This window comes from Bison bison, unplaced genomic scaffold (genome assembly GCF_000754665.1).
Source record: "Bison bison bison isolate TAMUID 2011002044 unplaced genomic scaffold, Bison_UMD1.0 scf7180017864280, whole genome shotgun sequence".
Taxonomy (NCBI): Eukaryota; Metazoa; Chordata; class Mammalia; order Artiodactyla; family Bovidae; genus Bison; species Bison bison.
Window position 1 is genome coordinate 3749113 of NW_011494852.1, and position 14831 is coordinate 3763943.

Here is a 14831-nt window from a genome sequence, read left to right on the forward strand (position 1 = left end):
CGGGTCTGCTCGGCACTGCCTGGACGCGATGCGCCAGCCTGGCGGAGCTTTGGCTCGGGGTCCGGGGCTCATCGCGCTAGGAGCGCGGCCTGCCGGGAGCGCCCCCGGCCTCCTTTGCAGCTGCTTGGGAGATGAGGAGTGGGCGCGAGGCTGACCCGGGTCTTCAGGCCTGCTATCAAGGCTGGGCGGAGACGAGCCCCCGCCGACCAGGCTCCCAGGCCCGTGAGTCCGGGGCAGGCCCGGGAGCAGCCTCTCCAGGTCTGAGCCCCCTCTGTTCTGGTCTGTCTTAAGTCTCGAGGTTGCTCGGATAGGGTCTTCTACGTGGCCGGCCGACCGCGTGTCTCAGATCCTCTGGGGTCCTGAGCACGGAATTGACCTAGTAGTCCCTGTCCGGGCCCAGAGTATTCTAGATTATGCATTATAAGTGTCTTGGACGTGTATGCGTATCTGTGTTCCTGGTGTGCAAGCAGCTGTGATCCTCTTTGGCTCTGTGTGTATGTGTGGCTTCATGTGGTATTGTAAGCTCCGTGTGTGTGTCTGATTGGGATCGTAGTGTGTGTCTGGGGCTTTGTGTGTGTGGCTGTGACTTTCCGTGGTTGTGTGTGTGTACTGTACCTCATTCCATCAGACATCCGCGTGTCTAGTTGTGACTCTGGAGTATGTGTACATGTGTCTAAGCCTCCTAGTGTGCAGCAACAGCTGTGGTCCTCCTTGGCCGTGTGCCTGTGTGTGTGAATTTATTATCTTGGATTACATCTGTGGCTCCAAGTGTCACTGTAAATTGCCTGTGTGTTCAGTTGTGACTTTGTAGTGTGTGTGTGCCTGTGTCAGGGGCTCTTTGTTTGCTGCTGTGACCTTTCACCTCTGTGTGTGCTTGTAATTTACCTCTGTACCTATTAGCATAGTGTGCAAATATAAGTCACCAGTGTGTCCATGTGTGACATTATTGTCTGGCCTCGGCCTTGGTGAGTATGAGTGAAACCCTCTGGGGTTGTACCTTAAATCTACGTCTGATTCCATCTTTGTGGGAAAGTTCCTGTGTGTGTCCCTTTATGACATTGTTGTATGCCCCTGGCTTGCATGTGAGCAGCTGGGACCCTCTGGGGCTTTGTGTGTGTGAAGGGTGTGTGAAGAATACGAGAGAGAGACCCCTTGTGGCTCTTGGTGAGCCTGGGACCCTCCCTCTCGAGACCTTGGGTGTACCCTTGACAATCTGGAGCAATAATAATAGCTGACATTATTATGAAAGTTCTCCTGTGTATAAGACGTGTCCCACGCATGATTTCAAATTCAGTCCCTGGCCACTGTGTCGTCGAGGTGTGTCCACAGCCTTCCGGGGCTGCGCTGTTCCTGAGTCCTTCACGGCTGTGTGTGTGTAGGACTCTCAGTCACTCGGCAACAGCATTTGCAACAGCATTTGCCACGTCCATCTCGTGCCACGTAAGAGCAGGTCTTCGCTCTGTCTTCCGCTTCTGATGGGGAGTGCTATGAAAACTGAGCTGAGCCTGGACTTAATTTACCTGGGTGGTGCCTGTGTTAGCTGGGGGCCTCTGGGACTGTTCTTTCACTGTGTGGCCCTCTCTGTCACTGTGGAAATGTTACTTTCAAGTCTCCTCCAAAAACTTCCCTGGAGCTGTATGTATGGACGTACCTGGGACTTTTCTGTTTCTGTCACCCTCTGCAGCTTCGTGTCTTTGTCTTGCATGCAGGTGTGTGTGTGACTTCTGGGGCATTGTGTGTGACTGTAATATACCTGTGATGTTACTGCTGGGTGTGTAGGGGTGAGGGGTGGGGGACACGTCTTACAACTGTGCGGAACTGTGGTTTGCCTGGGACCCTGGCTATGTGTGACCCACGCGGAGGGTCCGTTTTGTGCACACCTGTGCACAAGATGCCTCTGCCCCACTCTGCCCAGAGGGAGCTGTTGGCTCATTTAGGCCCAGGAGGCAGGAGGTGAGGTGTCTGCAGTGACAGAACCCCATTCTCGTCCAAGTCCCTCCAGCCTTGTCACCATGGCAAGGCCCCTCCACTCCACTGCTGCAGCCTGCCTGGTGGGGCAGCCGCATGGTTGTCAGCACTTCCTCTTTGTACTGCCGAGAGCAAGATCTGGGGGTGCAGGCCGTGCCCTGGCTGCATGTGCTGGACCTGTCTGCAGGAACCCTCCCCAGACCTGTGGCTGCAGGAGTATAGGAGGGATGGAGGTCTTGAGCTCAGTCACTTCAGTCATGTCTGACTCCTTGCAACCCCATGGACTCTAGCCCACCAGGCTCCTCTGTCCATGGGATTCTCCAGGCAAGAATACTGGAGTGGATAGCCATTTTCTTCTCCAGGGGATCATTTCAGGCTGGAGAGGCAGGAAGATGAGGCAAGAGGGGAATGTGATCACCCCTCCTTCAAACCCTTCCCCCAGCCCATAAGGGCTCTCAGGGTGAAGCCCAGACTCCTGCCCAGGGCCCACAGGGCCTGTGGGTAGGCCTGGGGCCTCCCATTCTCCTTCCCCAGCACCTCCTGGCCACCTCACTCCTCCTTAGCCTTGCCAAGCTCAGTCCTGTTCCAGAACTCACTGTTCCTGCCCCTAAAACAGCTTTCCCCAGCCTTTTGCCAGATCCTTGTCCTTGGGGCTCAGCTCAAGTGTGCCCTGAACACCGCCCTGCCCCCACCAACTTAGTCCTCCTTTATCTCTGGGGTCCTCCAACTTGAACTTGCATTAGAGTCTCCTGGGCCCCGCCCCCACTTCCTGATTCAGGAGGTCTGCAGTGGGTCCCGGACTCTGCATTTCTAACCACTTCTGGGCACTTCCTCTGAGCAGCGCTGCTTGGTAGCACTGACCAGTGTCTGAGGTCATCATCCTCATTTACCTGTTCTCTTATTGATCATCCCTGTTCCCTAGTCAGAATGCCAGGTCCCTGCGGGCAGGTGGTACATCTGTCTTGCCCCCTTCTGTGTCCCCAGTGCCTGGTGCAGGGCAGGGGCTCGGTGTGCACTCAGAGAGTGAATGGCTGGGGTTGGGGTCAGTTGGGTTAGGCTGAGGTGTTTGTGCAGTACCTGTTGGAGTCAACATAGCACTTTGGCAGCAAATGGGCTGGCTTCGTGACAGCAGGGCTGTGTGCTCCATTTCAGTCTGATAGTTCTTAATAAAGGTGCCTTCCAAGTGGTGGGCTTTATGTATATATGTCCTCCTCCAGACAACCCTGTGAGGTGGATGTTGCTACTAGTCCCATTATACTCGAGAAGAAACCGAGGCCCAGAAAGACACTTGCCCAAGGTCACACAATGCAGGGCCCCAACTGAGATCTGCAGGGGTCTCAGGCTGCCAAGGGTTGGGCAAGTCATACACTTGATGGAATCCAAGTTTGGGGGTGGGGTAGGTGGGGGTAGGTGGACTGAATCACTCATTCAATGAGTGATTCAGTCCACCAGGACAGAAGCTTGCGGAGCACCCGCTGTATGCCAGGCCTCCTAGGCAGGGGGGTGCACCTGGGGACGAAACCCCCTCCCCCTGTGAAGTGCACTTGCCGGTGTGGGAGGATTTGAAACAAGAAAATACAGAAGTGCAGGAGAAGTGATGAGAATGGTGGAGAGGGAAGGGGCTTGGGAGGAGGAATGTGCTTTACATGGAGAGGCGAGGGGAGGTGTCTTAGAGAAGTGAGCCCTGAGCAGGGGATGGGCTGAGGACCTTGCCTTCCCCTGGAGTAAAGTGCAGCGGTGGGGAGAGCTTAGACAGGAGGGCCCTGACCTGACTGGGGAGGAGGCTGCTGAGATGTCCAGGACGGAGAGCCTGGAGGCTGGGCCAGGGTCCTGGTGCAGAAAGTAGGCAACATAAAAACAATGGAAATAGATCTTAGAGCTGGAGCAGGGGAACCTGCTAACAGATTAAAAATGAAGAGTAAGTAGGAAAGAAGAAGCAGCTTAGGTTTTTAGCTCAGGCAACTGAGTGGAAAGTATTTGTTCAATAAATATTTATTATATGAATGAATGAATATGTTAGTGAAAAACGACACAGGCGTGACTAAGAGCTCACTTTGTGCCAGGCTATGTTAGAAGCCCTTTACACGTATGGACTTGTTTAACCCTCCAAACAAGATGACATGTGTTTCTTACCCCTGGGTTATAGATGAACTCACCAAGGACAGGGAGCTGGGGGGCCTGCTCTGGATCATTCTGCGAAGAGGTGGAACAGGGTGGGTGGGTGAGAATCAGTGGGCTGAAGCGGGACCCCCCATACAGGCCCATCACCATCCCCCAGCCTACCTCCCCTCATAAGAACCCTCTTCCTCTCCCTCCAGCACAACCCCCCACTCTGGCCGGAGCACGCCAAGCAGCTCTCCATCCCTCCGTAAGCGCCTGCAGCTCTTGCCCACAAGCCGACCCCCACCTGAGCCAGAACCGGGCACCATGGTGGAGAAGGGGTCGGATAGCTCCTCAGAGAAGGGTGGGGTGCCTGGGACACCCAGCACCCAGAGCCTGGGCAGCCGGAACTTCATCCGCAACAGCAAGGTTGGTGCCGGCTCAGGTGGGGTGAGGGCAGGGTGGGAGGGCAGGGGGATTCAGGGGCTCTTTCTGACTCCTTTCCTTTCTCTTGCAGAAGATGCAGAGCTGGTACAGTGTAAGTAACTGGGCAGGGGGCCTTGCCAGAGGGATGAGGGAGGGGGACAGGTACTGGGCCCAGGGGCTGCTGGCTGCCACTGTCAGAGAGTGGGCGCTGGGGTCAGGAGACCTGGGGGGTGGTCTCATCCCAGGCTGCTACTTACATGCTCTGTGACCTTGAGTGAGTTGCTTAACCTCTCTGGGCTGCTCTGTCCTTGAGAAACAGTACCCACCTTACTAGACTGAAGGGAACGCTCCCTGAGAGTCAGTGATGCCAGTGGGTACCGGACACAGCGCCTGGCTTCTGTAGCAATCAGTAAATGGCTCTCATCATGGTTACTTTTGTGTTATGGGCAGTGGGAGCCAGAAGTGAGCTAGACACTGAAGCCTCAGAGAGGCTGTCCCGGGCTGAGACTGAGGGGTGCTGGGAGCTTTGGGGGGGCAGAATTTTAGGGGTGTGAAAATCCATCCCGGTTCTTACCTCCCAAACGTCCCCCAGATGCTGAGCCCCACATACAAACAGCGGAATGAGGACTTCCGGAAACTGTTCAGCAAACTCCCTGAAGCAGAACGCCTCATTGTGGGTGAGTCGTCCCCCACCGCCCCCAGCCAGACCCTGAGCCCCCAGCTCTGCCCTCCTGACCCTCCCCGCGTGCGCCGGCCCGGCCAGGCCAGCTTGTGACTCGGGTGTCTGCCCGTCTCTCCTCTCGGCCGCCTCAGATTACTCCTGTGCCTTGCAGCGCGAGATCCTCCTCCAGGGCCGCCTCTATCTCTCCGAGAACTGGATCTGCTTCTACAGCAACATCTTCCGCTGGGAGACAACCGTGAGCCGACCCAGCCAGGACGAGGAGGGGCCCCAGGGCGGGCAGTGGCCTGGCCCCTTCTGACCCACCTTTCGTTCTCAGATCTCCATCCAGTTGAAGGAAGTGACGTGTCTGAAGAAGGAAAAGACGGCCAAGCTGATCCCCAATGCCATCCAGATCTGCACGGAGAACGAGAAGGTGAGCAAGAGGAGAGGCGAACAGGGGTCCCGGGTCCCCGATCTTCACTGACTCCTCTCTCCTCCCCGCCACCCAGAGCCCTGTTCACTTTGCACCCAACTTCTCACAGGGAATACTTGTTCTCTTTACTCTCCAGCCCCAGCCTGGGTTCCCATCATCTCTAGCCTGGACCCCTGCACATGCCCCTGACTCAGGCCCTGCAGTCTCCCCTCACACAGCTGCTCAGGGATAGTCTTAATAGACAAATTCTATCAGCTCAGAGGCCTTTTCTGCCAGGAAGCCTTCCCTGATGCTCTATCGTGATTGTTGCCTCATGGTCCAAGATGGCTGTCTCACACCAGTGGCCCAGACAGGAGAAAGAAATAGGGAGGGAAAGCTTCACAGCAGACTTCTCTTTGTGTTTTCTTGGCTAAAAGGGGATCTGTTAGCCACTCCTAAGTGGGCGTCAGAGACTGGGTATGTGCCATGGGCTTCCCCCGAGCAGCCCAGCCACTCTAGGCTGACCCTGTCTCCTGCCCTGGACTGTAAGTCCCGGGGCAGGGTTAAGGTCATCTCCTCATCACTGGGACTCCAGAGTTGACCATTGCTGGACTGGCCACAGAACTGACATTCTGTTGGGTGAGCGAGGGGATGACTGTATAGCTACCTCGGGCTGGGGAGCCAGGAACACAGTGTGTGCACAGGTAGAGGTTCCCCCTCCCTCTGGCCTGGTGTCTCCCCCACCGTTCATACTCCTCTCCCTCCTGCAGCATTTCTTCACCTCCTTTGGGGCCCGAGATCGCTGCTTCCTCCTCATCTTCCGCCTCTGGCAGAACGCGCTGCTTGAAAAGGTAGGCCTGGGCGAGTCCTGGACAAGGGGGTTAGAGGTCGGGCTGGGGAGAGGGGACCATGGAGCCAGGGATGCTAGGACTCGGGGAACCCCTCCAGCTCTTCCTCATGGGCAGCAGGTCCAACGTACCTGTAGCTTCTCCATAGGCTACCCCCCACTGCCCAGAGGGCCTCCGCAGGCTCCAGTGTCATAGCCCACCCACAAGAAACGCATACCCACGGCCCCTTAGTAACCACCAGTGAATCAGAAGTGCTCTGAAGGGACTTTTTTGGCAGTCCAGTGGTTAAGACTCTGAGCTTCTAATGCAGGGAACGTGGGTTCAATCCCTGGTCAGGGAACTAAGATCCCATATGCTGCATGGCCAAAAAGAAAAAAAGCTCTGAAAATGGGGAGACTTGGGGTATGTTTGGCAACAAAACCTGACTTGAGCTAACATGGAGATTTATAATCCCTGTCAGCACCATCTAACAGAACTTGGTGCTATGCTGTCTGATATGGCAGCCATTGACAACACGTGCCCGTTGAACTCTTGGCTAGTGTGACTGAGGAACTGTATTTTTAATTTAATTTCAGTTTGAATTAATTTAAACTTAAAAAATCCTGTGTGCTTCTTATATAACACAGGTCTGTATTTATCTCAATTAATGGGCCACAAAATATTTATGTGTATGACTGGGGTCAATCTTAAATATAACTGTGATTCAACATAAAATTATAGTAACCAGTATAGAATATACTAGTGATTCTCAAACCAGAGTTTCAGGAATCTTTTACGCTCTTTAATTATAGACTCCAAGGAGGTTTTGTTTAAGTGCAGTATATCTGACAATATAAACTGGTTTAGAAATTGAAACTGGGAGCTTTTTAAACATAAGATACACAAATACACTTGGATTAGCTACCAGAACAATGATAATATCACAGTCTCTGGGAAAACCCAACTGTATAGTCATAAAAGAGTAAAAGTGAAAAAAGCAAGTAATATCTAATATCTTATGCTACTAACACTTACCATACTTAATGGAAATAATTTTTCCCTCATGCGTTCCCTAAAAGGGTCTAGGGGACACCCAGAAATTGGACCACACTTTGAGAACCTCTGGATACTAATATAATACAGATATTTGGGGTATTACAGTATAGGCACTGTAAAATGTTTCTTATATCCCCAAATTTCTTAATTTTGAATCAAGTTTTACCCCCAAAGATTTTGAATAAGGGATTTCAGACCTTTACTTATCACATTCTGGTAGTCTATTATGGGCCAGCTTTGAGTGGGCTGTCCTGGAATGACCATTATGGTTGAATGGGTTTATGTAGCATGAATTTGGCAGCAATCAGCTAAAAACCCAAGCAGACAATGGTTTAAACAAACAGATGCTGAAGTACTTCAGGTAGTAATAAGGATAGCTAACACTTAACAGAGCTACTGTGTGCAGGAACTGTTCTGAGCTTTCCATGAATTAACTTACTTAATCATCACAGCCACCCTTTGAGGCAATATGGTTATCTTTATTCCACCAAGGAGGCACAGAGGGAAAGCCTTGCCCATGGTCACATATGCTTTTCTGTGGCTGAGTGGGGTTCTGACCCATTGTAGTCAGGTTCTGGAGTCCACTTAATCACACTGATGCCCATGTAACAAGAGGTATGGAGGTAGGCAATCCTGGGAGAGGGGAGTGGTTGGGGGCTCCCTGCATCATTCAGGATCCAAACTCTTATCCATTATTTCACACCATCATCCTGCTGTTGATGTTTTTTGTCCACATGCTTATTGCCTCATGGTTGCAGTATGGCTGCTACAGCTCCAGATGTCGTGCCCTCACTTAACTATCCCAAACGTGAAGGAAGAAAGGGATGGATGGAAAGTGGGCATTCCTTTATCAGGAAGGGAAAGCCTCTTTCAGCAAACTTTTCCTTACATTTCTTTGGCTAAAACTTGGTCACATGATCACCTGTGGTTGCAGAGTTATATGGGTTATATGGCAAATGAAAAAATGAATTGGTATGAGCCAGTTTTAATTCGCTGGGGCTGGGGAAGATTTTCACCTCAGACATATCAGGGTCCTGCTGGCAGGAAGGAAGGGTGGATAGATGTTGGGGTCTGCTACTGCTGGCATGCAGCACCTCAGAAGGCCCAAACACACTCCTCTAGCAGGGCTTACTCACATCCTGTCCTCCAAGGGGGCTGCAGCTGTGGCCATCCTCAGGGGCAAGAGTCCTGGAACAGGAGCCTGAGGGAGGGACAAGGCAGCATCAAAGTCTTCAGGGAGGCTGAGGGCAGCCAGACTGCTGGGGATGGAGTTCAGCCCTATCACTGAGTGCAAGTCACTGAACCCCATCCATCAGATGGGGACCATTCCTTCCTTGTAGCACCTGAGCTGGCCCCAGAATAAGTGCTCCATCACATCAGCTCTTGGGAGGTAGTGCAGTCCAATGGTTAGCTCCAGGGCTGAACCAACACTCTGGGATCACCTCAGTACCTCCACTTCCTAATTAAATGATGTTATGCCACCTCTGTGGGGCTTCCCAGGTGGCGCCAGTGCTAAAGGACCCGCCCACCAGTGTAGGAGATGAAAGAGATGTGGGTTCAATCCGTGGGTCAGGAAGATCCCCTGGAGTTGGAAATGGCAGCCCACTCCAGTTTTCTTGCCTGGAGAATCCCATGGACAGAGGAGCCTGGTGGGCTACAATCCATGGGGTGGCAAAGAGTTACACGACTGAGCACACACACACACGCACCTTTGTGCCTTATTGTCATTATCTTAAAATGATGATAATATTAGCACCTACTTGACAGAATTGTTTTGAAGACTTATTAAGTTGGCACACATGAAGAGTTAGAAGAATGCCTGGCATATGGTAACAACTCAGTGAATGTCAGTTGCTGCTGCTGCTACTATTATTAATATTACTATCTCATCAGTCTCATCTAGCCACTCTAGCCGTGGGTACCTCCTGAGGACGCCTGGGAGAAGTATTGATAGTTGGGAGCATGACTGCATGGTGGGTGGGAGCATTGGCTCTGGAGTCTGGCTGGGTTTGAACTTCAGAGTTGACCTCAAGCATAACTTCTCCGCTCTGGGCCTCTTATTCTCCTCTATAAAACTGGGAAGTTTAACCTGTAGCTGTGAAAGTATTGTGAGGACCTAAGGGAAAATTCCCCAGTACACTGGCTCCCTACCCAGTGGGTTGAGAGATGTCTGCTATGGGAAGTCATGCTCCCCCTTGTGGACACCGGGGGAACTGCTGAAGCTGAGGCCGGTGAAGGGCTCTGACTCTAAGGTAGAGGCCAACCCAGTGTCGTGCCCATCCAGACGCTGAGTCCCCGCGAGCTCTGGCACCTGGTGCATCAGTGCTACGGCTCAGAGCTGGGCCTCACCAGCGAGGACGAGGACTATGTCTGCCCCTTACAGCTGAATGGCCTAGGGTGAGTCAATGGTTGGTGGCTGGTTCCGGGGGGTTGGGAGAAGACACAAGGGACTGTGTCCATAGCTCCTGGAATCCTGGGTGGACCAAGATGGGTGTACAAAAGTTTGGGAGACCAGGAGGGTGTGTGGAATCTCAAAGATCACAGTGGTCTCACTCCCTCTCTTTCTTTGCAGGAGCCCCAAGGATGTGGGCGATGTAATTGCCCTGAGCGACATCACCCCCTCGGGGGCAGCTGACCACAGCCAGGAGCCAAGCCCCGCAGGTTCACGCCGTGGCCGCATCACCCCCAACCTGTCCCGGGCCAGCAGTGATGCAGACCATGGGGTGAGCAGGAGGGTAGAGGAGAGAGGAGGGTGCTGGCTGGGGCTGGGGAGGTGAACGGACTCACAGATTGAGGGCACCAGCAGGGAATGGACAGAGAAGAGGTGGCTGGAGGGATGAGTGAGCGAATGGATGGAGGAACGGGATGGAGCTGGGAAGATGGGTGTGGAAAACAAGCACAGGTAGGGAAAGAGAGAGACAGGGGTGGGACAGGTAGATAGATGGAAAGGGGGAGAGACAGAAGAGCCAAGAGAGAAATGGATGGATGGATGGATGGACGAGGTGGGTGCAGTCAGATGAGGCGTGGACAGGACAGGCATAAGAAAGCTTATGACCCAGGCATCCAAGACACGCCTGACTGAGAAGCTGAGAGGAGGCCTCCTCCGGGTGGCCCCAGCGCCTCTCGCCACTCAGCTATGAAAGGAACACACAACCTCCCCAGCGTTGGTTTTCCTACAGTCTTGAAGCCTTCTGGTGGATGTGGGCACCCAAGGGACAAGCTTGGATTAAGCTTTTCTCTACAGGCAGAGGAGGACAAGGAGGAGCCGACAGACAGCCAGCCAGATGCCTCCTCCAGCCAGACAGTGACCCCGGTGGCTGAACCCCCGAGCGCAGAGCCCACCCCACCTGACGGGCCCACCTCCCTGGGTCCCTTGGATCTGCTGCCCAGTGAGGAGCTGTTGACAGACACAAGTAACTCCTCCTCGTCCACGGGGGAGGAAGGTGAGGCAGGTGGCCCAACTCGTTTGCTTTGGCTACACGAGACAGACTTTACTCAGACGGGCTGACCAAGGGAGTTGCTGGCTCACAGGACTGAAAAATCCACAGCACAGGCAGATAAGGCATTCACGTGTTCTTGTTAGAAATCTGCCCATATTTCGCTCTGCTTTGAAGGCAGCTTGGCAAGGTGGATAGGAGCATAGATAGAGCCCCATAGATGGCTGGGGCTCAAATCCTGGCCATGCCACTTCCCAGCTGTGTGACGTGGGCAAATTATTCAACCTCTGAGCCTCATTTTCCTTATCTGAAAAATGGGTTGACAGTAATAATGCCTACTTCATAGGGTTGTCATGAAGAGACAACTGTTATACATAAGCTGCTGCTGCTGCTGCTAAGTCGCTTCAGTCGTGTCCGACTCTGTGCGACCCCAGAGACAGCAGCCCACCAGGCTCCCCCGTCCCTGGGATTCTCCAGGCAAGAACACTGGAGTGGGTTGCCATTTCCTTCTCCAATGCATGAAAGTGAAAAGTGAAAGTGAAGTCACTCAGTCGTGGCTGACTCTTCGCAACCCCATGGACTGCAGCCTACCAGGCTCCTCCATCCATGGGATTTTCCAGGCAAGAGTACTGAAGTGGGGTGCCATTGCCTTCTCCTATACATAAGCTATTATGTATTAAATGGCTTAATACATGTAGAATGCTTGGGCCAGTCCATAAGTGTTGGCTTATTTCCATTGGCGGCAGCAGCATTTCCATTTTCTCCATGCCAGCTTCCTTCTCAGGTAGCTTCTACTCTTATGGGGGCAGAAAGAGCTCCAGCCCTGCCCCGGATAAGCCTAGTGGAAAGAAAGCCAGCTTTTCCCAGTGATTGCACCAAGCTCTAGGGTTGTTTCTGATTGGAGAGCTGGCCTACCCCTGAGCCCACCACTGTGGCTAGTGGCCTGGCCTAGGTCACATACATATACGCACACATACACACACCCTGAACCAATCACTGTGGCTGGTCTGGGACACACATGTATGCGTGCACACACACCCCCACCCGAGTCCCATAACTGTGGCTGATGGCTTGGCCTGGATTACACACACTTGTGCATGCCCACATGCACACACCCTGAACCAATCACCATGGCCAAAGACTCAAGGTTATGAGCTGGAGGGTGGGCTTATGACAGGTCCACCCCTGTCGTCACTGGGACTGCAAGCATGTAGGTCTAGGTGTGTGCTCCACCTTCAGCGCACAGTGATGGCTCTGATTGTCTGGCTGGGGGCGCACGCCCACCCTAAAGCCATCCCGTGGTGGAGGGAGCGGAGTCGCTCCATGTCAGTGTCCACTCTGGTCCAGGAGGACAGGGCTGCCCAACCACCCCACAAAGCCTGGGAGCGGGGAGGTGTGCCCCCCCTGCCGAGGGAACCCGAGGAACACAAGCAGCCCCATGCACTGTCCTCTGTCGCCCAGCCGACCTGGCGGCCCTGCTGCCTGACCTCTCCGGCCGTCTCCTCATCAACTCCGTCTTCCACGTGGGTGCTGAGCGGCTCCAGCAGATGCTCTTCTCAGACTCGCCCTTCCTGCAGGACTTCCTGCAGCAGTGCAAGTTCACAGGTCAGGGGCTGAGGTGGCTGGGGTACAAGGGGAGGGCGCGGGGAGGAGCAGGCCAGGAGACCGGCAGGAACCGCCATGCAAATTGTGTGCGGTGGGTCAGGGAGTGAAAAGCAGCGATTGTGAGACAGAGGGGCTCCACCTCCTATGAGCTGAGTGGCCTTGGGCCAGGGGCAGACCTCCTCTGTGCCTCAGTTTCTTCCGTGTGGGGCGGGTGTGATGCTACCTGCCTTGTCAGGTTCTCGTGAGAACTAAATGAGTCAGTACTGGGGAAGTGCCTAGAACAGGAGCAGATAGGAAGCCATTTAATAAATATGAATTAAAGACTGCTCTGTCAGGCCAGTGCAGAGCCCAGGACAGATGAACTTGAGTCCCGTGGGAACAGCAGTGAAGAGATACTGACACAGATAAGCATGTGTATCAGAGGGGTGGCTGTGATCTAGGGGGTATCAGGAAAGGGTGCTGGAAGGATATGAATTGAAACTAAGGCCTGAAGGAGGAACTTTCCTAGGGAAATGGGAGGGGGTAGGAGAGAGGAAGTCCAGGGAGGCCAGCAGGGTGCCTGCAAAGGTCCTGAAGCTGGAGGCAGGCACTGGGAGAAGGCCCTTGGGGTTGAGCCCCCAAGGCCAGGTGTGGAGGGGGGAAGCCACAGCACCAGGGGAGGCAGAAGGGCTGACCAGTAGACCAGCAGGGAGCTCGGGAGGCTACGAAAGAGGTTCAAGTAGGGGAGAGGCCTGTGTCTTTTCTTGATTGATGAAAACGAACCATGCAGCATTCTCTGCAGAATGGGTAAGACTGTGCCTTAGGTTGGGAGCTCTCGAATCCCCCCCCCAAACTATGCTTATATTCTGGAGAGAGTGGCACATCAGACTGAAGCTCAGACTCTGTCCAGCAGTACTGGGGAGTCATAAAGTGTTGTAGGGAGGGACAGAGTCAGCCTTGGCTGTTACAAGCTCCCCCTGGACCAGAGCTGGAGATGGAGGCCAGAACCTCGGGGGGAGGCTGGAGAGGTGCCCTGGAATGGCAAGAATGGGATGAACGAGGACAGTGCTCAGACAGTCAGTGAATAGATAGTGTCCAGGATGAGGCCCAAGGCTCTGCAGGGAGCCTGAAGGACGGTGGGGCCCAGCGAAGAGGGGCATGTTTCAGGGGTTGGGGAGGCCAGTGGCTGTGTGGGGTCCTGAGGACTTCCAGGGGATGTTTTCAAGAGGTCGCAGGACCCTAGGTCTCAGGCTCAGGGGAGAAACCAGGACTGGTAGCATGGAGACAGGGCTGCAGAGTGGATGCAGAGGCCCAGGAGGGCTGAGAAGTATGGTCAGGAGAGAGGTCCTGGCTCCAAGGGTCATCAGCATCTAAAGTTTCAGGCATCTAGAAGGAAGATGGGGCAGACACCGGGGTGGGGGCAGGGAGGAGGTGCGGGTTTAGGAGCCAGTCTCCAGAGAACTGGAACCTTCCCCAAAAGGCTGGGTCTCCTACTGCCCGAGGGCAGAGGACTGGAGAATGGTGTCTTCACTCTGCTCCTCCATCCCCCAGACGTGACCTTGAGCCCCTGGAGTGGGGACAGCAAATGCCACCAGCGCCGAGTGCTGACCTACACCATTCCCATCAGCAACCCGCTGGGGCCCAAGAGCGCCTCTGTGGTGGAGACACAGGTGAGCCGGGCAGGGTTTCCGGTGGGTGGGGGGCCGAGGGTCGGGGTAGGGAGGATGGCGCTGACTCCTGGCTCCCCCTTTGACCCCGTAGACGCTGTTCCGGCGTGGCCCCCAGGCGGGAGGGTGTGTGGTAGACTCCGAGGTGCTGACGCAGGGCATCCCTTACCAAGACTACTTCTACACTGCCCACCGCTACTGCATCCTGGGCCTCGCCCGGAACAAGGCCCGCCTCCGGTAAGCCGCACCCGGGCCCGCCACCTGCCACCCGGGTGGTCCCAGGGCCCCCTGCCACATTCTCCCTGTCTCGAGTCATCCGCAGAATGCTGGTTGCCACCCTGACAGATGAGCAGAAGTCAGGAACACCCCGAGGTGGTTGACCTGAGCCACCAGAAGGGCGGAGTCACCACTGACCAGGAGGGGAAGGCGGGGAGGGCTTGGGAGAAGACCAGGTACTCAGCTTGGGACATGTCCACCCCACGTGGGGGTGGACACAGCCGCAGGGTGGAAGGGGTTCAAGGGTGAGGTGCGGGCTAGGATGGCAGTCTGGGTGGGCAATGCTGGGGTAGCACTGAAGATCTGCCACAGTCACGGGTGTGGACAGAGAAGGGGCTGCGGGCTAAGTGGGGTGTTGTGTGGGAATCACAGGGAACCCTTGTGGGGGATGTCTGTTTTGTGTGTGGGTGACACAGG

The 14831-nt window shown here is 54.5% G+C and overlaps 1 protein-coding gene across 1 annotated transcript in view; it reads left to right on the forward strand.

Moving 5' to 3' along the window:
• The window catches only part of GRAMD1A (GRAM domain containing 1A), a 26774-nt gene that overhangs the window by 7097 nt on the left and 4846 nt on the right, over positions 1-14831 (forward strand). Inside the window, 13 exon segments of the mRNA XM_010849287.1 lie at positions 4287-4497; positions 4586-4606; positions 5087-5171; positions 5308-5411; positions 5493-5588; positions 6338-6418; positions 9735-9847; positions 10023-10173; positions 10695-10893; positions 12349-12492; positions 14023-14141; positions 14233-14375; positions 14461-14510. Coding sequence (XP_010847589.1) covers positions 4287-4497; positions 4586-4606; positions 5087-5171; positions 5308-5411; positions 5493-5588; positions 6338-6418; positions 9735-9847; positions 10023-10173; positions 10695-10893; positions 12349-12492; positions 14023-14141; positions 14233-14375; positions 14461-14510 — 1517 coding nt within the window.